Source organism: Macrobrachium nipponense, chromosome 44 (genome assembly GCF_015104395.2).
Source record: "Macrobrachium nipponense isolate FS-2020 chromosome 44, ASM1510439v2, whole genome shotgun sequence".
In the NCBI taxonomy this organism is placed as follows: Eukaryota; Metazoa; Arthropoda; class Malacostraca; order Decapoda; family Palaemonidae; genus Macrobrachium; species Macrobrachium nipponense.
In genome coordinates, this window is record NC_087221.1 from 47,092,171 (window position 1) to 47,115,627 (window position 23,457).

Consider the following 23,457-nt stretch of genomic DNA (forward strand, 5'->3'; position numbering starts at 1 on the left):
AGTAAAGTGTGGTCAAGTACTGTAATAAGTTTGTTTTGGAAAAGTGGTTTCTTTTGAAATTTCATTTTATCAGCCTTTGCTGCTTGTAGCAGGGTCAGTGAACTGCATGATCTTTCATCTTGGACTTGTTGTTGTAGGTGAGGTGAGGAGGCTTTTCTCATTGGGAATATCTCGTATCCCAACATAGTAAATGCTGATAAGAACTTTTCTTGAGTTGTTGGTGTAGAAATATAATAAAAATTGTTTTACAAATTAATTTTTTTCGTTAGTGTGACAAATCTTCAGGTCAGTTGCCAAGTATATGATAATGTTTTATCTTTTTTAATTTAAGGTGGGCCAAAGGAACGCATATTTGTTGAAATCACCATGTGTTATCACATCTTTAAAGGACTTCAAGACCACATTGAAAGTTTAGTCAAAACTGATGGTTCTGGTCCTTTACAAGGTGTTTATGACAACTACGACCGAATTTCCATTGCTAATTACAGGTATTTTTCAGTTTCATCTTCATTTAAATTTTTCAGTATGTATAAATCTGTAACAAAGTGTCTTATATTCCTAGCTTAGTTATTGGCAATGTGTACCAAGGCATTAAATGGGGATTATTGCACTGATGTTCTGCCACTTCCTCTCTCATTTTGTAGTAAGCGGAATTTGTAAACTAAGTTGACTGTTTCTCAACAAGGTGGGATGTTTCATGCTTCTTGAATATTTGTATAAAGTCCAGTGGAATAGCAGCCTAATATTCTTTAGTGAAATTTATAAAAAGGGAAGATTAAGGAAGCGATAGACCTATTTCTTGTAAAAGTGAGTTGGAGTGGTATGTGAACCTGGTAAGTGTTACAGAGCTCCTTCAAGAAGCAGTTAAAGAGAGAGAGAGAGAATAATTATTTTTGGAGAGAAAAATGGTTAAAGAGCAAGTAACAAAATTTTTTCAGCTTACGTTTCTGTTTTGACATTACTATATGTATTTTATAGTAATTCAGATTGCATTAGCCAATGATAGCCTTGACTGTACTTTTTTGTGTTCACTCTTATCCAAGCAACACATATGCAAGTTTATTTACAATGGATAGCCCTTTGTCTTATCCATTTTTGTATGAGCTGTGAATGGGTTGCATGGTCCTTTTCTGTATGAGCTGTCAATGGGTTGCATGGAATTTTATATCCTTTTCGAGTAAGTGAACTTTCATATTACTTGTCCTTTAGCTCAATTTATTTATGTTTTGCAGATTCATACGTGAATTTACTAAAGGAGTTGATGATGATTGGACCGTGAATGTAGCCAATCACTTTAAACCAGGAGAATATATTCAGGAGCAACGTTAGAATGAAAAATACTGGAGGTAAGAAAAATGTATAAACTGTTTTAGAACACAAACCCTCGACTAAATGCTTTATAATAGATTTAGAGATTTAATTTATTTATTGGTGAAAATCTAAATTATTAACATTGAGTTTGATTTGGCAGTAAAAGCCTATCACTTTATGACTGCCTTCAGGTGTGTTAGCACATTTTCCAGAGACTTATAATTGGAACCTACCAAAGTTGTGCTATACAAGGATTTAGGAGTTTCTTGCCCTTGACAGAAAGGTGAGGTTAGTGACAGCATAAGGAGCTATAGCAATCACTGGGGCTTTCAACAGTGGATTTTCCACAACCCCTAGATTATTACTATGGTGGAAGCTTGTAATCGACCTTGCTCCTTTGTATAACTCATTGCAGTTCACCTTTCTGGATGAAGGTGGTGTCTACCCCATCGCCCCATTGGGAAGTGTGGCTTTACCTTGTCCCTGGAGGTAAAAGATGTTCTTTCAGGCCCCAGCTACAAGTCCCCTAGGATATGCATCTCCTTTGTTTTGTAGAAAGGGTCTGTTTCATGATCCTTTCTTTCGGACTAACCATACCCCACAGGTCTTCACTTGTTAAATGACTCCAGTCGTTCTTTGGGCTCGTAAGAGTAGCAGCATTTAGGTACCTGGTGTTTTCACTATTTTCTGTTTACATAGACTCCATATATCATGCACAGAAATTTTTAGCTGATCATCATCTTCAGGACTGTTAACCCTCTACGCGATTGGACGTATTAAACGTCGAGTCAAAATGTCTCCCGTATGCCGATTGGACGTATCATACGTCGGCTCAAAAAGTTTTTTAAAAATTCGCGGAAAAATACTTATAAGCCTACCAGCCGAAAACTTTTGAATCACGCGCCTTGGGGGATGCTGGGAGTTCACGGATCAAGGCGTTGTTTTGTTTACAATCGCTACACAGGCGCGCAAGCGCGAATTTCTTTCTTATCGCACTAAAAAGTATCAGTGACACATCTCGGAAATTATTTCGTCACTTTGACATAATTTTTGCACCATTTTAAATTATCCTTTACATGAAGTATTATATATGAAAATGTGCGCAATTTCATGTACAATACAACAAAAAACTACTCATGATTGTAGCTTTTATCAGTTTTGAAATATTTTCATATAAATAACGATAAGTGCAAAAATTTCAACCTTCAGTCAACTTTGACTCTACCGAAATGGTCGAGAAACGCCATTGTAAGCTAAAATTCTTATATTATAGTAATATTCAATCATTTGCCTTCATTTTGCAACAAATTGGACGTCTCTAGCACAATATTTCGATTTATGGTGAATTTATGAAAAAACTTTTTCCTTACGTTCGTGCGATAACTTCCGATAAATTTTTTCGTGCGATTGTCCTAATGTTTGCACCCTTTTAAATTTGCTGTTACATAAAGTTTTATATATGGAAATGTGCGCAATTTCATGCACAATACAACAAAAAACAACCCATGGTTGTAGCTTTTATCAGTTTCGAAATATTTTCATATAAATAACGTTAAGTGCAAAAATTACAACTTTCGGTCAAATTTGACTCTACCGAAATGGTCGAAAAACGCAATTTTAAGCTAAAACTCTTATATTCTAGTAATATTCAATCATTTACCTTCATTTTGCAATGACTTGGAAGTCTCTAGCACAATATTTCGATTTATGGTGAATTTATGAAAAAAGAAAAACATTTTCCTTACGTCCGCGCGGTAACTCTTCCGAAAAAATCAGAATTTTTTTGTGCGATTGTCGAAATGTTTGCACCATTTAAAAATAGCTGTTACATATAGTTTTATATATGAAAATGTGCGCAATTTCATGTAGAATACAACTAAAAATGATTGAAGGTGTAGTTTTTTCTCTTTTTCGAAATATTTGCATATAAATCACGAATAAATAGAAAAAAATCACGTACCGTCAAATTTGACTCTACCGAAATGGTAGAAAAACGCAATTGTAAGCTAAAACTCTTACAGCCTAGTAATATTCCGTCATTTTTCTTCATTTTGAAACAAATTTGAAGTCTCTAGAAAAATATTGTGATTTATGGTGAATTTTTGAAAAATATATTTACCTTCACTCCGCGCGCCGATTCGCGGCCGCAAGTCTCCGAAATACGTACATCGCATTATCCTAATATTTACTCCTTTTCATATTAGCCGTTTTATAGAGTTTTATATATCAAAATGTGCGCAAATTCATGAAGAATACAATAAAAAATAAGTGAAGGTTGTAGCTTTTTCCATATCCGGAATATATGCATATAAAAAAATATATAAAAATTTCGGCATTCGGTCAAATTTAACTCGTCCGAAATGGTCGAAATCTGCAATTCTAATCTAAAACTCTTACAGTATCGTAATATTAAATCATTTGTCTTAATTTTGAAACAAATTGGAAGTCTCTAGAACAATATTTAGAATTACGGTGAATTTTTTAAAATAACATTTTTTTACGTCCGCACGTTACGAATTTGTACATCATTTTGTGATATTTTTCCGGTGTTGCTTTTATTGTTTTACTATGTATTATATATCAAAATTATTGAAATTTAGTGTACAATACAACGAAAAAAAAAGTAACTCGTTAGCTTTGACCGTTTTTTACACAGCGTGATTTGAATACAATTATCTATGAATTTTTTTTTTTCGCTACCATATCTCGCATTATTTACATATGATAATGATATTATTTTTCATTTCTGATGATTGCATACTAAACTTCAGGCAATGACAAAAAAATGAGCCAAAAATGAACTCTTAATCTTCAAAACTAAGCGCGCTGTGATTTTTTGAAAAAATTATTTTTTCCGCTTCCGCGTTCACTCCAAACCGGCGCCGGCATACAGGAGAGGTTTTGATTTTTAGGGCTTCGGCGTAAGAGGGTTAATGTTGCCTGTCAAGGCAACATCTGCCAACAGCTCTGCATCCCTTCAGCCGGAACAACTGGTATCTAGACCCATCTTGACTGGTGTGATAGGTTACTGAGAAGCATGAATCTTATGTCAGATAGTTTTTGTGCAAGTTGCCTGTCTTTCCCAAGACCAGCCATGGCTTTTAGAAATTCACATCCATCGGTACAAATTTAAGGCCTTCTACTTCTATGACCACTAAATGCATTGAATGAATCACAGCCAATGAATGAATGCATAACGAATGGGTGCTGTAGCACAATTTTCATGTTTTCTGTTTCCAGCTACCAAGAACATCTGGGTTAATAATCTGATATCTGCTTTAATTGGGAGTTGTCTCATCGAGAGAAAAAAAACTGAGCACAGTTTAGGGAATTTATTAGGGTTGCATTGACTGTGATGTCACTGAAAATTATTTATTATAATGCATTTTGCATATAAAATAGGTATTTTCTATGCTTGGCCAGAGATATTTTAAACTAAAAGCAGTCATACTGGCAATATAAAAATATAAATTTTCCAGAACTGAGGGAAGTATGAATAGGTCTCCAGGCATTTGAGCCACCTCTGCTACATTGTTTGTTATATGTATGATTTCTGAAAATTCCAAGTATTTTCAGCCTGGTGTTCCATGTATCCCAAGGTCTGCAGTATGCTCCTCTGAAAAGCATTGAAGAATTGCCTCATTACACCTGTTTGCCACCAGCTTCAGTCACAAGCTTTGAAAATTATGGTGCTAGCAACCAACCAAGATTTCTTCATGATCTCCAAGAACCATCATCTTCCAAATCTTCAGTGTCGACAACATTCAGGCCCAGCTTTGCATATGGTGACAATATCCCAAGGATGACATACATACAACAGTGGCAGGATGATGATAGAGGTGATCCTGACTTTCGAGCTGAACACCCAACAGCAAGACAGCTGCTAGAGTTACTGTTGGTTGGAAGTTCATGAAGACTTGAACTGCACACTCAACCCCAGGCTAGAAGAAGGAAGTGCGAAGGATCCAAGATGAATTGATGGAGAACCCCAACGTTGACTGCATCTGTTTTTGACTGCCTAAGAAAGTGGCATCCTGGCTTACAGCCGATACACCCAACAGTGAGATAGCTGCTAGAGTTCCCATTAATAAGGTGGAGGAAGGTTATTTAGATTATAATGGCACCAAAGATGAGACTACTGCAAACCCATTATTATTAATAGGCCTTAGTTTTTCCAGACCTCTGAGTCTCAAGTAGACTCTTCTCGGGCTGGTTCTCAGGGATTTATCCTGAGAAGGTAAAAAAAATAAATGAAATAAAATAAAATAAATAAATAAATAAATAAAATAAATAAAAATTTAGACTGTTTGAGAAACCTGTCTTGTTTAAAAAATTTTATGATGTTATTAAATGAAAAATCTTTGCTTTCAGCAAGAATATTTTTCATTTTTGAATGATGTAGATAAATTGATCTTTGCTGGGTCCAATTTGGGCGCTCAATAAGTAAATGCTGTACTTTTATGGGTCTTTGACATTTATTACACTTTATTGGGTCAGCATGTGGTGTTGACATCAAGTGACCATGCGTGAATTTTGTGTCCTATACGGAGCCTTGTTAGGATCGCCTCTTTTGATCGTTCCTCCTGTGAGGATGTCCTCCATGCATACACTTCAGTTTTTATGTTTTCAAGTTTATTTGTTGTTGGCACTGAGGCCCATTCTCTTTTCCAGTCCTGGTAAATCAATGGTTTAACAGATGTTATCCAGTCTGACACTGGGGCATGTGTAATTGTTGGAGGGATAGTGCAGGCTAATTTGGTAGCCGAGTCTGCATTTTCATTTCCTTTTATTCCCACGTGTGCTGGGATCCAACATGTTTCTATTGATAATCCTGATTGGAGGGGTTGATGAATTGTTTTATTTATTTCCTACATTATTTGGTTTACTGATTTATACTGTCTTGCAGCATCTATAGTGCCATGCGAGTCACTGAAAATAACAAGACACACTTGCTTTTGCCTCAGATATCATATCAAGAGCCATCTGTATGGCTGTGACTTCAGCAGTAAATACTGATTAACATATTTTTCGAATATGCAGATGCTCCTACTCCAACATTATTTTTGGAGCCGTCTGTATATACCATAAATTTGTTTCCTTTCTTCTAATGTGCTCCAAAGCATGTTGGCGGTACATTTCTGTACTTGTCATTTGCTTTTTAAGTAGGTAAGACAGGGAGGTACATAACTTTATTAGTTTTAAAATCCACGGTGGTGGCAATTCCATTGGTGGTTGAAAAATTGGATTATGTTACGAAAGTTCATTATGTACTTCGCTCTTTTTGGGAAAGAGCTTGTACTATAAACTTTTGTTACTGGATTACAGTTTTGAAAGCAGTCGGCTGCAGAAGACGATCCCACTTGCAGTGAAAGACCTCTTTGTATTATCAAATTACGGTGATGCCCTTTCAAGGGCAACACACCTGCTTCTACCAGAAGCGAGCTTGTTGGGGACGATTGGAATGCTTCTGTGCACAATCACACGCCTTCATGGTGCACTGTATCAAGTGTTTTTTAATGCAGATTCTGAGGCGGATGAATATATTGGACAGCAGTAATCTATTATGGATAAGACTGTTGCCTTATAATGTCTTGCTTTCCTCCCCAATTAGTGTGTGATAACTTTTTCAATATGGCAAGGGCTTTGATGCCCTTGGCTTTAATGTATTTGATGTGCTCTTTCCAATTTAAATGTTGATAAAATATCACTCCTAGATATTTGATTTTTGTACAAATTGTATTTCAGTGCTATAAAGGTGAAGTTTGACTGTTTGGTTCTTCAGACATCTTTTGTCTTTGTTTGTATGGTGCTTTTACGTTGCATGGAACCAGTGGTTATTCAGCAACGGGACCAACGACTTTACGTAACTTCCAAACCACGTCGAGAGCGAACTTCTATCACCAGAAATACATATCTCTCGCTCCTCAATGGAATGGCCGAGAAACAAACCCGCGACCACCGAGGTGGAACACCAACACCATACCAACCATGCCGCTGAGGCGCTTTGTAGAAGATGATTGCTTTTGTTTTATCAGTTGAAAATTAAAACCAACTGAATTTGTCCAACTACATATATTTGAAATGGCAGTACTGAGAACTCTGAGTATGTCTCAAATTACTACTCGTATAGTAAATAACAGTCATCAACATATAAACTGTTTTTTACACCACTTTGTAAATTTATAGTAATGTCATTGATTGCTAAAGCAAACAATGTACAGCTCAAGACACTACCTTGAGGGATTCCTTCTTCCATTTTATAGGTTACTGAGTAGGAATTTTCTACTCTTACTTGAAAAGTTCTGTTTGTTAAAAAGTTCTTAATAAATATTGATAAGTGGCCTCCTAGTCCCTTTGAGTGGAGTTTTTGCATGATGTTATGTTTCCATGTTGTACCGTATGCTTTTTCTATATAAAAAAATATAGCTACTGCAAAACCCAACCCAGGTTAGAGGAAGTGTGGAGGATCTTGGACAAATTGAAGGAGAACTACAACATTTGACTTCCCAAGATCATCCTGGCCTCAAATAGCAAGCTGGTAAAGGTCCCACTGCTGAAGGAACTTCGGAAATGTGAAGAAATTTTGGAAATGTGGCTGCATAGGAGAATAATGTGATCAGAACCTTGAAACCCTTCAGCCATGCACGCGTCGTTTACTTCAGAATATGTGAACGAGCAACTGCTGATTGATCTTCAATGTTGCGCTGTGCTGACCTGTTCTCTTCGAGCCAGGAATTTGGTTCTGTGACACTATTTTATCCTTTTAAGCACCTTGGTGCCACTTCATGACCCAAAACAGGACGGTAGAGGAGGGGAAGGAACCTGTAAACACTCCTGGCAAATTTTTCAAGCATATAAGCAGTCAGCATTGCTGAGAAGTGTGTGTTTTGTTTTTGTTCTGTATAGAGAGCTGCAAAGTGTAATGCATGTTGTTTACAAACAAGTAAACAAATTCTCCTCAGTACTGTAAAATGACAAAATAAGGAAGAAAAAGGTAATAACTTAACATTTTACATCTGCAATTTAGTACAGTGTATGTATGTACATACAATGTGTTGCTTATAAGCAAATAATAGTGCATACAGTATTCTTTACTGACCAAGTAAGGGATATAGGGTACAAGCTACTGTGCTGTTATTTCCCCAATTTGACAAAGAGTAGTACTATATGTACTGTTAATGCTTATAAGCAACACACAATACAGTATGTAATTCACTATGCTATATTGCACAGGTATTATGAAAGGTAATTTTGTACATTCTTCTTCCATATTTTGTCACTTCACAGTACTGTGGAGTAATTGTATACCGTACATACTTGTAAACAACATGAAAAACACTTTACAGCACTCGGCACAAAACAAAAACAAATTATGTACACACTTTGATCTGTGGGCGATGCTAAAACTGCTTATGTGGGATGGCTTTAAAAACTTGCCAGGAGTGTTTACAGGTCATTCCCTTTTCCACCAATTTCCTGTTTTACACTAGGTCATGAAGCGACAAACTGGTCATTACTGTCACGAGGATGCCTAGAGGGTCTTGCAGTAGATGTTGCGTACACATCAGATTCCTGGCTGTTTTTTCTTTTTTTTTTTTTTTCCAGAAACTTCAAACATTTGAAGTCTTGGATGTATTATGGCAGATGAACGAAGCGTCACTGTACGGTCATATTATAGCAGACAAACTATGGATCACCTTCTTCCAAGCTGGTTCCCATTTTTATATGGGGTCGCCGTTTCGGATGAGCCATTTCCATCTATATTTCTATCTTGCGCTTCTGCCTCATCAATTCCCTTCTCGTGTAAGTCTCCTCTCACACAGTCCTTCCATCTCTTTCTTGGTCTCCCTCTTCTTCCTTTAACCTCCATCCCTGTAGTATGTCTCCCAGCATGGTCCTCATCTCTTCTCAACAGGTGTCCATACCATCTCGGCCTCCCCTCCTGCACTTTCTTTGATACTTCCACCACCTTAGTTGACCCCCTTATGTAGTCATTTCTGATCCTATCCTCTCTTGTCACCCCAGACATCCACCTAAGCACTCTCAGTTCTGCCACATTTATCATCATCTCTGTTTTCCTCAAGCTTGCTGTTTCTGTACCATACAGCGTTGCTGTTCTTACCAGTCTTGTGAAATTTCCCTTTTAACCTCAGTGGTACTCTTTTGTCACAAAGAACTCCAGAGGCCGCTCTCCAGTTGTTCCAGCCTGCCTGTACCCGACGTTTTACTTCTTCCATACTTCCTCCAGCATTAACAAAGGATCTCAAATACTTAAACTTATCAACTCTTTATTTGTTCTCCACCAAGCTGAATACTTTCTCTTATCATCCCCCTCATTGGTGGTACACATATATTTGGTCTTAGATCTACTTATCTCATTCTTTTGTCCTTCTGTCTTTGATCTACTTATTCTCATTCCTCTGTCCTCCAGTACTTGTCTCCATCTTTCCAATTTCATTTCCAGATCTTCCCTGCTCTCTGCGCACAGAACAATATCATCTGCATACAATATGTTCCGTGGTACTGCCTCCCTTACTTCCTCTGTTATACCGTCTATCACTATATTAAAGATAGATGGGCTCAGAGCCGACCCCTGGTGTATTCTTACTCTCACCTCAAGTCCCTCTGTCACCCCAACACTGTTCTTCACTCTGGTAAATACATTCCGGTACATCTCTTGTATCAATTGTACGTACTTCTCTGGCACCACCTTCTCCCTCGGACTCCTCCGTACCTCTTGTCTCGGGACTCGGTCATAAGCCTTTTCAAGGTCAATGGATCACTGTATGGTTGAATTATCGCAGATGAATGATGGATCACTGCACTGTTATTGATGTTGGCGCTACAACCCTCCTGTTAAGTATTTGTGCAGAACAGCAGGTGTAATGACAGTGAAACATTTCCTGTACTATAGTTAGAGTCCAAATTCCGCAAATGTGGATCCGTAAGACAAGACTCAATTACTGTCGGCTGTTAAGGCTCTGATTACGCTGCTAATCTACTTTCAGAAAGTTACAGATGTGGGGACTTCATCCTATACTGCCACCTACCGAGTCTTCCCCATGAGATCGGGAAATCCATGAGGGATTGCTAAAAGTTCTTGCTGGCTTATATTAGATGATTTTTTAAGCTGTAGTAGTTGGAACAAACCTTGTTGATCCTTTCACATCTCCTTTTTATCCAAAAGTCTGCCAGGCGACCCTGCAGTAAACAAAAAGTATTTAATAAATCCACCCCTACAAATGAAACCTGGTAGTAACAGTGTCACCAAAGCAGTACTAGCCAATTGGTATGAAAAAAAATTTGTCACCAAAGCAGTATTAGCCAATTTGTATGAAAAAAAAATTAAATCTGTGTATGGCAAATATGCAGTACGAGATAAATATACAAACAAGGTAGGCATGTTGGAGGCATACAGGACTTTGACAGTGTAGCGAAAGACTTCCTGTTGCCCATCTTTGTTGCTCATCTTTGCACACTTAGTGCACTCCAACAAGTATTGGGGGGTTCAGGGTATATTTTGTTTTTTATGATTTACTATCTGCATTACTTTAAAGCTTGCTTTGATTTTTATTATTTTAAAATTTTTTATTTAAATACATATATTAAAAAAATTTACTCTAATACTGTACATTTATTTTTTTCAGGATGCACCAGTTTTAAGAGGATGAAACCCTGAGAGTCAACTAGAAGGACAAAGCTCTTAAGATGTGGACAAACTACCTTGTGTAAATGTTCTTATAATTCTGCAAAATAAATTGGGATACCATTTGTCGACCACTACATTTGACATATTTTGCAATTCATATTTCTTTGAAACGGTCAATCACATTATGTAGATACAGATCATAAGTTTACTAAATTTATTCAGTCTTAACTTGTAAAAACATAATATAGAAGTGTAGATATAAAAATGTACCCACTCACTAACTGAAACAGTTTTAATTATTAAAGATATAATTTTCAAAAAGACAGTTGTGTATTTGTTTTTTGTTTTTTTTCATACAAACTCCTTACTTTCTTATACTACAGTTTTATTGTGCATATCTGCAGTCCCTCAAGGCACTTCACAGAAAAGGAAATAAATCAATCCATTTATTTACAATTGTCAAGGTATGTATCTGAGCTCACAGCAGCTCTGGTGTTTGATCAAACTCTTGGCACCAGCAGTGTGACAAGGTTAAAAAAAATGTAGTGCACTCTTTTGCCATAGCCGACCAAGTGTTTGAGGAACTCTTGTTTGAGGATTGCTTATTTACTGGTACTAAGTACAACTGCTTTTGATAATTTACAACTAGACATTTTATATTTCTGTGAGATATCAAATGGACTGGACACTTTTTACTCCTGAAATTGCAGGAATTGGAGTTGTGGTACTGGAGAACCAGTGGTAAGGTAAACTAACTATGCTGGCACCAGATAACTTGTGGTGACAGTGATCATAAAGACTTCAACCCATGTGGAGGGGAGTTTGGCTAATTGCACTCCATACCCACACCCGGGAGGGGGCCAGCGGGTGTTAACTTAGACTCCACAGACACAAAGGCACTGCCTTAACAACCACCAGATGTGCAGTGAAACCTGGATAGATACCAATGCAGTTTGAACAGAATGGACTGGTCTCCTTCCGAGGAGTGTTGGAAGGATTGTTAGGTGCACATTACAGCTGTAGTAAAGTAATGACTTTATGACAATGCAAATTATATGTAGGGTATGGGATATGGAGTAATGGGTACTTGGGGCAGCCTCCCTACCTTCCATATGTATTACATATTTTATATACAGTGATTTAGTGATATGCGTAATTTTAAAATAAAATTTACTAAATGAAAGACAAGGTGTTTGATTTAGGCCATATACATGCAGTGGTGCAAAATTCTGAAATCGGATACTGTCTCATACTGTAAGTTTGGCTGTATGATAGGTAAAAACCTGAAGGGCCTGTTGTTGTAAACTAGGATACTAATGTTATCATACAGTTCCAGCACTGAACACAAAGTAGGTTAAATGCTAACTTTCTCAAACAACATACAATTATGAGAAATACCCAAAGTATGAATATGACTGGAATATGCTTCAAGTAAATAAATACAACAAAATTTTGAATGTTAAATTTATCCAAAAAGCTATTTGCCTAGTTTTACCCTAAACAATTGTATGTTAAATTATCCACAAAGTTATTTACCTAGTTTTACTCTAAACAATCTTTCAACTAACAAGCAGTATACTATTGTAATATTGTGCTTGTACATACATCTAACAAATAAATTTACTGTAGTGCATACTATGTTTTTGACAGTCAACACAAACACAAATGTCTTATCTCTTGTGCAGCTGAAAACAGAATTGCCATTGTTATGAAAGTCATATAACCTGTATTCTATTCTGCAATCATATTGGATTACACTAGGCAGTAAAACTGTAAGGACTTACATTCTGTTAGCCAATGTTTGGTGGATTCCGTGCAATTACAAATAAAATAACAAGCAATTATAGCAGTTTTCACTGCAAGCCGTTCTTGATTTATACATTTACACCAGTTGAACCAAGGCTTATCTGTGCCTTCTAAAAATTCTTCCAAATAAACTTGTTCCACAGATTGCATATAACAGAAACCGTAAGTAAAAATCAAAGGCCAGAGTCAAACATACAGAGAAACATACACTTCATTCTCCCTTCAAGGAAACCACAAGACATTGGTGAAAATTGGCAGGGAGAAACGAGCGCAAGAATATTTCCTGAATATGACAGAAAATATCGATAACAAGCAAACCCCAGGTACTGGGCAGCAGACATGAAAATCACGCCCTTTGCTGCAAGCCTAGGCATAGGGCATGTCCTAGGGAGCACCAGAAATGCCCTCGCTGCCGCAGACTACGAGTGACAGAATGAGACCCGCTGCTGAATGATAGAAATTCATCAGTTCAGTCACATCCTTCACATGTCAAAACACTTTTGATTTGGTCCTAAAGACGCCGCCGATAGAAGAGGAAACATGAATAATTTCCTTTTATTTCTGACAAGCTTAAAATCGTCCTTTTTTTCATCTTTCTACATCAGGAAACAGCCGACATCCTTAAACAATCAAACTACTTCCACGCAATTACGCATTTCAACTTTTTATATAATGTAAAATTCCCGGATTTTATTTTCGTGTTTTTGTGCAGTGCTGATACTGCGGTGTTTGTGTAAACTTGAAATTCTTTTCCCGTGTTCAATTTCCTTGATTCATTCTCCTGTTTATTTTGAATTCCTCCTCTTTCTTTTCTAGGATATGACGTGGTCTCTTAATTTCAAGAGTTGCACTGATGCAGCAATCTTATGTATCCTACTAGTCGTCCCATGGTTATTAGTGTTATAATGTTTGACAACGTCACGCTGTTAGTATAATCACCGATTTTTTTTCTTGTTACTGATTTATTTATGTCTTCCATTAACAAACTACTGTCTGGTTTCGCGGCACAGTGTTGTCCATTTTCTTTGAAAACTCCAATTGAGTCTTTGTAAACGGTCTAATAGGTCTAGTACCATACAGCTACGAGCATATTGTTTCGTGAATTTCGGTAACTGATTATCTTCCATATTATAAAGCACTGACACAGATTATGGGCTGTTCGTCACGTCAAGTAATCAGAGTAATGCGATAAAATTCGACGAAAGCCAATATAACTGCATTTCTATCTCAGAATATTGCGTCAGACTTGGCTCTCTCTCTTCTCTCCTCTCTTCTTCTCTCTTCTCTCTACTCTCTCTCCTCTCTCTCTCTCTTCTGTCTCCTCTCTCTTCTCTCTCTCTCTCTCTCTCTCTCTCTCTCTCTCTCTCTCTCTCTCTCTCTCTCTCTATTCTGGGTGGCAGACTCGGCGAACCTAAACCAGGCAGAGTTAATGCACATTCATGGCACAGTATGAAATACCTCCTCTGCAAGTCACGAACCAAAAATATAACAGCATATCAACGCACACATGTGTCAAACGCAATTCATCATGGTTTGATTCTTAAGAGCAAAACCATGCCTTATGGTTCTTGATTTAGACTGTAAATGGCATTTAGCCTACTGTGTCAACGACCATGAATGAGGTTACTTGGAGTTGTCTACTGCTCAGTGGCAATGTGTATATACGTATTACGTATTTATAATTAGCGTATTGTCGAGTTCTTCCGTATCAAATCATCATAATTATCCAAGGCTATAGCACCATGTCAACGGCGGATAAGCCTGCCAAGATATGCCCAAGGACAATAATTAGAAGTAGGCCTACATGGAGTTTTTCCCTACTTTGCTTGAACCACCCCTTACACAACGCTATCAAACTTCGCTTTTTCTCTTCCGCATGCTAGTTTCAATTATAGGTTCGTGAGACACGAGCTATAAAAAGAGGGAATAGTCGTTATATACTAACCTTGGTTTAAAACATTCCCGGCTGCCAGTAGCAAATTTCTTTACGATCGGAAACTGTTGCGTTCTGTATCGTTTTCGTGCAATTCGTCTCTTATATTTTTAATAATGGCTTGGTTCATTCAAGGTGGTACCTGTAATTTGTTCAATTTAGAGTAATCTGAATCTTTAAATATTAAAAAAATATATACTATATACTGCATACAGGGCATAAAATGGCCTTTCTTGCCTTTTTTATTTTATTAACAGTGATATTATTCGTTATATCAGTAGGCATTTTGAGATTTGAACCTTCAAATTACTCATTACACCTTCATTAAATTTTGCGTTGATCGTTCTACCCAAAATACCGGTAGTCTTGTGACTAAACCAACCCACAAGCCACAACCCGTGCCCTTGATAAAACTACGTCTAATCTTATTTACGTAGCTCGGTGGGAGTAAGGGATGACGTAAGGAATGCGCAAGTAGTGACTAACCAAAGTTTAGTAGCAAACAAGGACATAAAAGCGGCGATTAAGTGTTTTTTTAACCTTGGCATATTATTAATGATTCTCTGACTTTAGTACCAAATACGATTAAAATTTCGTTACTTTAATGATAAAAATGATGAATATGTGCGTATTTTACATTTATGTTCACCTCACAGAAAACGGTGTCACATTGATTTTTACCGGTGCGTTCACACTACATCAAAGGATGTCATTGATTCAAGTCACCAACTTATTGTCTACGTATCACAAACAGGTTGAGAACGAGTCAAGTACCGTAAGAGGAGAACGAATCCTCGGCAAATGCTGGATGGTAGTTTGATGCATTGGTTAGGACTACCAAAAAACCAAATTATTCGTGGATTTGTAGGCCTATACTCAGCCTATTTATGATATTTACAATACTTTGCTGTCGTACTTTCTCCGACTCCGTTCATGTCCCCCAACGTTCGCTTTTAGAAAGGAATGGAATATGATATTTAGGCCAAAGATCAAGCACTGGGACCTAGAAGGTCATTCAAAGGGAAAAGTGAAGCAAAAAGGTTTTCTAGCAGTAACAAGATGAAAACCTCGTAGTTGCCAAATGAAAAATGAAAAGGGTTGCAGCTTGGGGCCGAAGGGACGCTCCAAAGAACCGTAAGTCCTGCCTACAGTGCACCGTGAGAGGTGCGAGAGGTGCACTTGAAACTAGACCACCCACGGCGAATGTCCATTCTTAATATGCCGGAAAGATAGGCCTACTTTATCTGTACTACCTCTCTTGCATCATTTTGCACCAATATTGAGTTTTGTATCCCTCACAACCGGTTGTTTTTTTTTTTCTTTTCTTTTTTTTTCGTATCAAAGGATTAAGGATACAGTCTGTGTCTCGAGGTAGGAATGCTTCCCGACACTTGAAAACAATTTTCCTTCGAGACCTTCATTTCAATCAGAGTCGTGTTGGATTTTTTTTTTTTTTTTTTGTCAGTATTGTTTACTTGGCTGTTTTGGCAGCATCTTCCAACCTTGGCACTGGGGTAGATTATTTATACATTCGTTGGCAGCCACAGAGGTACAAACAAAGAGAGAGAGAGAGAGAGAGAGAGAGAGAGAGAGAGAGAGAGAGATGACTATTCAGAGAAAGAGAGAATGACTGTTGAGAGAGAGAGAGACTATCTCAGAGACAAAAAAAAAAAAAGACTGTCTTAGAGAGAGAGGAGAGAGAGAGAGAGAGAGAGAGAGAGAGAGAGAGAGAGAGTAAAATTCTCAGTTACGATAAATAGACAAAAAGCAGTATGCAGCAAAAAAAAAAAAAAAAAAAAAAGGCAACTCCAAAAAATGAGAAGCTGACATGTCAAACATTACCCTATACTTGCTATTAAAAAAAAATAAAATAAAAACACGCACACACAACAAACAACTCTTTCAGTAACACTTAACTTTTAACTTTCTATTTCACATTTCGCGGAGTGTATATGTATATCTATCTATCTATCTATCTATCTACTCTATCTATCTATCTATCTATCTATCTATCTATCTATCTATCTATTATCTATATCTATCTATCTATATCTATCATATATATATATATATATATATATATATATATATATATATATATATATATATATATATAACGAGAGGCGCCCTTGAATCCTGTAAATTATTCAGTTACTGAAAAACAGCATAGAACACTTTGAAGATTTTTTTGCTTTTTTTTTTCCTAAGGTTTAGAGACTGCAGACGTCCTTTAAGTCTTTGCATCGACCTAACGAACAGGAAGAGGAAGGTCTTGTGTTTGTTTGTTTGTTTGTGTGTTTGTTTGTTCGTTTGTCTTTGTTTCTGGATCCAAAAACGACTTCACCGATAATTCATATTAATTGAATCGTTGACCGGGATATTTTATTTACCTTCAAAAGTCTCCGGATCTTGATGTGGAGAGATTTACAGAACAGAACCTAATACAGGATTAACGACAAAGGCCAAGCTCTGGGACCTATGAGGGCATCCAGCGCTGCAAGGGAGACACTCACAGTTACACTACTATGAAATTAATCGCCAGGAGAGAGCGAAAGTAATGAAAGCGGTCTCAGCTACGGGCCGTAAGGACGCCGCAAAGAACCTCAAAGTCATTTGTTACCTACAGTGCACCGCCTGAGTGCACTGACGGCGGTGCTGCCGCCCACCTATACGTGTGTTGTCTCTGACATAATCTTGCCGTCGATTATGAAGTCACAACGCATTTTGTCAACCGTATAATGTATTGTTTGTTTGTTTGTATGGTGTTTTTACGTTGCATGGAACCAGCGGCTATTCAGCAACGGGACCAACGGCTTTACGTGACTTCCGAACCACGTCGAGAGTGAACTTCTATCACCAGAAATACACATCTCTCACTCCTCAGTGGAATGGCCGAGAATCGAACCAGCGACCACCGAGGTGCGACGCAAACACCATACCAACCACGCCACTGAGGCGCTTGTATAATGTATTGTATCTGTTGTAATTACTTTTATGAGTGTCATAATCTAGTCGTTTCCACCGGGCAAGCTTCTTACCTCCCTCCCACTCCTTCCTCCCCCCAAACCCCCACCCTCCACTACCCGTCCCCACCGCCCCCGCCTTGCCTCAACCTTGGCTTTGCCGAGATATCTCGGTTTAATATAGAACCAGCTATTAAAAATTTAAGTTCAACAACACTGTGCCCGATTTACTGGACAAAATAGATACTTAGAAATGTTCTTTAAGTTCTCTGCTTTATTTAGCCTTCAAGGAAACCATTCCTTTTGTATTATTATTATTATTTTATGCAGTACCGACTAACAAGCAGCAATTACATCATTCCTGATAATAAGAGTAAATAAATGTCTTACATGCAGATTTTGGCTAATTACAGCCATAAAAGAATTACCTTTTTTTTAAAGACATTATTTCCATTAGACATTTAGTAAAAGTAAAATGAAAGCCAGGTCAATACAAATAAGAGGATGTTTACTAGAGTTGATCCCAACTCAAAGAAAAATAATCACGAGCAGACATTTGAAGAACAGCAGCTACAATGATGCATAACCTCACACACAATCCTCAATCCATACATTATACTCGGGACTGTAAATGAGAAATATAGCAGCTACAATGATAACTTCACACACAAACCAATCCTCAATCCATACATTATACTCAGGAAACGTAAATGAGAAAACTCAGCAGCTACAATGATGTGTAGCCTCACAAACAACAATCCTCAAATCCATACATTATACTCAGGAAATGTAAATGATAAAACACAACAGCTACAATTATGTGTAACCTCACACACAATCCTCAATCCATACATTATACTCAGGACTTGTAAATGAGAAAGTACAGCAGCTACAATGAATGTGTAACCTCACACACAACAATCCTAAAATCCATACATTATACTCAGGACTTGTAAATGAGAAAATAAAGCAGGTACAATGAATGTGTAACCTCACACACAAACCAATCCTCAATCCATACATTATACTCAGGACTTAAATGAGAAAATGCAACTAGCTACAATGATGTGTAGCCTCACACGAAACAATCCTCAAGATCGTTAAGTCAAGAATAAATATAAAAAAAATATTTTCAATAAACTAATTCCGGCCATAATGTATATAAGCCATGTAGTCAATATATCGCGTACCACCAGCACTGAGAAATTCCTTGCGATATATTTTTTATACCTGCAATAAGTACCACACCTCGAAAATAAAATTGTTTTCAACTACCGAGGACCTTGAGTTTACGCTAATATATTTTTTTAACACCTACAAGGTTAAGGGCGGGACTCCGAGAGAGAGAGAGAGCGGGCAACACACACACTGACACGTTTGTCAATGTTATTCTCTTTTATATTTGTTTTAGCCATTCAAAACGCTGGGAGATTATTTTTTTTAATTCGTATTCGGTTCATTTCATTCATTCCTCCGCATAAGACGACAGCCCAGAGGAGGAGGAGGAGGGGCTTTCTAGGGTGTAGGTATACAGAGAGTGCCAATTCTGGAGAGAGAGAGAGCAAGAGCGATAAGAATAAAAAGAAAGATAGAGAGAGAGAGAGAGATAGAGAGAAAGAGTGAATTAGAAACAGTTCAGATGCTGTCATTCCCATAATAGAATTATCAGAAAGAGAGAGAGAGAGAGAGATGAATTAGAAACAGTTCAGATGCTGTCATTCCCATAAGAGAGAGAGAGAGAGAGAGAGAGAGAGAGAGAAGAGAGGAGAGAAATATATCAACTCCAAACAATTAATATGTCATTCTCATAACAGGGTGACCATTTTACCCATCAGTTTAATGCGCCACAATATTTTGATTTGAAAAAAATTAGCTAAATGCTGTTCACCTTTTACTGTTTTTTGTGCTCCAAGAAGCCCAAATCTTTTCTTTATTTAGCTTCGCGATGATTGAGAGAACTCTCTCTCTCTCTCTCTCTCTCCATCAAAAGCAAACTGAAAGCAAACTACCAAACAAACTGTTGCTTTCGAAGACTCGCTTTCACACGGGTCTGGCATCGCGGTGTCTGGTGCCAACTTGAAACAGGAGGAGTCGCGAAAGGTCCTCCTTGATTTTCACATTTCAGGTCCGTCCGGGGGCGGGGGGCGGGCGGGCGTGGGGGGGGGGGGGGGGGGGGAATAAATGACGAGGTATGTCGGCGTTTGGACCATTCCAACGACGAAAGAAATCAAGTGTGAAGTTTTCAGCGTTAAAAAAGAAAGAATGAGTAACTGTATATTATTATTATTATTATTATTATTATTATTATTATTATTATTATTGGTGAAGACATTCACGGTGGTGTAAATGTATGTCACATACATACATACATACATATATATATATATATATATATATATATATATATATATATATATTATATATAATATATATATATATATATATATATATATATATATATAATATATATATATATATATATATATATATATATAATTTACACCACTGGATTTTTCCATCATGTTAGTTACCCATGCTATTGTGAGACTTTTGAATTTGTATTATACATAGAGATAAAAATTCACTTGAAAACACATGACTGTTCAATATTCACAAACCTCAGACAAATGTACAAATATTGTTTAATATCCAATCCACAATAACTCAGGAATAATTTATCGTTAAGGCCCTAAGGGGAACTTTAGTTAAGTGCTTCATCTTCAGTGGGATTCGAACTGCTGCCTAGGATAGAAACAACGATAGACAGTGACTTTGACCACTGAGCCATCAATAGAGGTTTAAAGCTGATATCGACTCTGTTGTACATATGCCTGCTGAATTCAGGTTTGGTACATAGCATTGAGATCTACCCAATTCCACCATGATAGCGGATTTGTAAGTTTGTAACATATAGGTATCATGAATTTTTATCATGAATACAAGCATGACTTAAATTCACAATCCTTAAGCTTCAAATATCACTTACTATTCAATTCACTATACCTTGGGAATAACTTCAACACCCGAAGATTGCAGTAATTGGTCAAGTGCCTCGTCACCACTGGGATTCGAACCATTGCCAGGTTTTGAAATTTTAGACAATGACTTTGACCACTGAGCCATCAAAAGAGGTGATGACGCTCTCATCAATTACAATAACCCTTGGGTGTAAGTTATTTGTGGTATATAGTGAATTGGATATTAGACTATATTTTTGGTTTAAAACTTTGTGACATAAAAAAGCCTTCCATATATGTGATAAAAATTTACAATTAGTTGTGTTACAAACTTACCGATCAGCTATCATGGCAGAAGTGGGTAGGTGTTGAGTATAAACACAAAAAGTCGATGGGCATACAAACAGCAAAGTTGATCTTAACTTATGCCTCTCTTGATGGCTCAGTGGTCCAAGTCACTGTCTAATACTTTCCAAACCAGATAGCAGTTCGAATCCCAGTGGTAATGAAGCATTTATCAACTATAATTCCCCTTGGGTAAAGTTATTCCTGAGGAATAGTGAACTGGATATTAAGAGATTATTGCGGCTTAATATTTGTGAATACACAAGTCACACAAATGCATGTGACAAAACTATAATTAGTCAAAAGTTATCAAATTAACAATCAGTTATCATGGTGGAGGTGGCTTTATGTCGATTCTGTGTATAAAAACCTGAACTGGCAGTTGTATGTACAGCAGAGTCGATATCAACTTACACCTCTCTTGATGGGTCAGTGGTCAAAGTCACTGTCTTTATGTCGTTTAACCAGGCAGCAGTTCGAATCCCACTGGCGACAAAATGCATCGATTATCATTAACCTTTTTGCTGTACCTATCCGTCAGCATAGTTTTTTTTTTCTCTATGATACCACACCTTAATAATATCCATAAAATATGAAAAATCAAGTTTTACGTTTTCTACAAGAGGCAAAGCTTCAAAAGGGTTCCATTATTTAGAAAATTTATTTTACCAAGGCTCTGACGAGATGCAGAGAATAAGAAAAAACGAGCTCTGAATCCTCAGAGCACTTCCGGTTGCTCGTTGGATCCAACTGAAATCACTCTCAAGGTTGCACCAGACGGGCCAAGCAATGACTACCACATTCAATTTCTGTATCGACTGGCTTATCAAGAGTACAGTTTTAGTGAGAGATTGTGTCATCGTCTCCAATTTTTCAGTCAGTTTAATGAGAGAAGGCACTTAAAACAATTTTTTTGGGGGGCATGACGCCAGAAATAGATCAAAACCTTACTGGGTGAACAGCATCTTCTAAAATAAGACAGAAGCTGCTCAAGAAGAATTTGAGGCATTTCCTCTGGTGGTATAGGTACTTAGGGTGCCTCACCTCACCCGTTAATTCCAATTCCATTAGTAATGAGCGAGTGCCGGCCAAAGGCGTGTGTGGGGAAGGGGGGGGGGGGGGGTTCACAGCCGTTCTATGAAAAGCCGGTGATATTCTTTTCTTGTCTATTTTCGTTAGAAAGCGGTACACCAAAGTGATACGGCACGTGGAATATAAATATGAAATTTACGCTTGGACCTATGAGGTCATTCGGCGCTGAACGGGAAATGGATAATAAAAATAGTGTAACTGAAGGAAAACCTCAAAGCAGTTGCACTATGAAACAATTCTTTATGGGAAGGTAGAAAGTAAGATGGGAAGGAGAAAACATGAACGGAGGCACAGTAAAAGGAATGAAAGGGACCGCAGCTAGGGGCCGAAGGGATGCTGTACAGAAACCTTCAGTAATGCCTACAGAGCACAGCGTGAGGTGCACTGACAGCACCATCCCCCCCGCCCCCCAACTCCGCAGGCATTTTGAAGACCGTCTTGTGTTGATTAAGTTCATCATCGTGCAAGTTTAGATAATTTGGGTTAGAGACAAAATCTTATAGCTGTAACTCATATCACACATGAATAGTCAGCCCATGCAGTCGGCTATCACATCCTGCGCAGAGTTTGGGGCACCAAAAAAAAAAAAAAAAAAAAAAGTAAAGCTCATTATAAAATAAAGAAACCTCTTCTTGTTGCTACCTCATTCTCAAGGGGGTGGGTGGGGGTGGGGGAAGAAAGAATGACTTAACGGTATATAAAACCAAACGGGAAACAGCAAGTTCATGTACATATAAAAACAAATTGCAAATTCAATAAAAAAAAATTCTTTAAGGAACTCCAATTCACCACATAGAGTTCATGCAACTCACACGGTTTTACCACAAGAGTACTATCGTCTGGGGGCATTAGAAGAGAGAGAGAGAGAGAGAGAGAGAGAGAGAGAGAGAGAGAGAGAGAGAGAGAGAAATTCATTATTCTAAGACAGGAAACCCCCCGAAGAAATGTTAATCTCAAAATCTCCCCTCAAGTAGCGTGAGCGCGGGACACCAGCGAAATTATTCAGCGTGGGGCGATGGAGTAGAAGTAGAAGAAGTTGAAGTAGAAGGAGGGAGAGAGAGAGAGAGAGAGAGAGAGAGAGAGAGAGAGAGAGAGAGAGAAACCTTGGCTATGAAGATGTTGGCATTCGGTTTTATTGTCTTCGGTGAGGTGAGGACGTTGCCAGTTATGAGCCGATATTCTTTCGATGATAAATATCTACTATGCTTTTAATATCTCACACAGGAACTGAACTGACATAAGGACGAAATTATGCTTGTATAAGTAGCATCTAAACAGATAAAAAAAAGTAGAAAAAGATCGAGAGGAACAACGAGAGGGAGTGGGTAGACATCCGTCGCTCGTTGAAAATAACTGCTTAGGAGCGCTCGCAAAGAAGAAGAAGAAGACGAAGAAGAAGAG

At 37.7% G+C, this 23,457-nt stretch overlaps 1 protein-coding gene across 3 annotated transcripts in view; it reads left to right on the forward strand.

Moving 5' to 3' along the window:
- LOC135204292 (m-AAA protease-interacting protein 1, mitochondrial-like) overlaps positions 1 to 11,291 on the forward strand; it is a 35,259-nt gene extending 23,968 nt beyond the window's left edge. For all 3 annotated transcript variants that reach the window (XM_064234447.1, XM_064234448.1, XM_064234446.1), the window contains exons 4-6: positions 332 to 488; positions 1,233 to 1,346; positions 10,959 to 11,291. In XM_064234447.1, the coding sequence (XP_064090517.1) occupies positions 332 to 488; positions 1,233 to 1,329 (254 nt within the window). In that variant the 3' untranslated portion in view covers positions 1,330 to 1,346; positions 10,959 to 11,291. The remainder of the gene's footprint in view (positions 1 to 331; positions 489 to 1,232; positions 1,347 to 10,958) is intronic.
- The last annotated feature ends 12,166 nt before the right edge of the window (positions 11,292 to 23,457 follow it).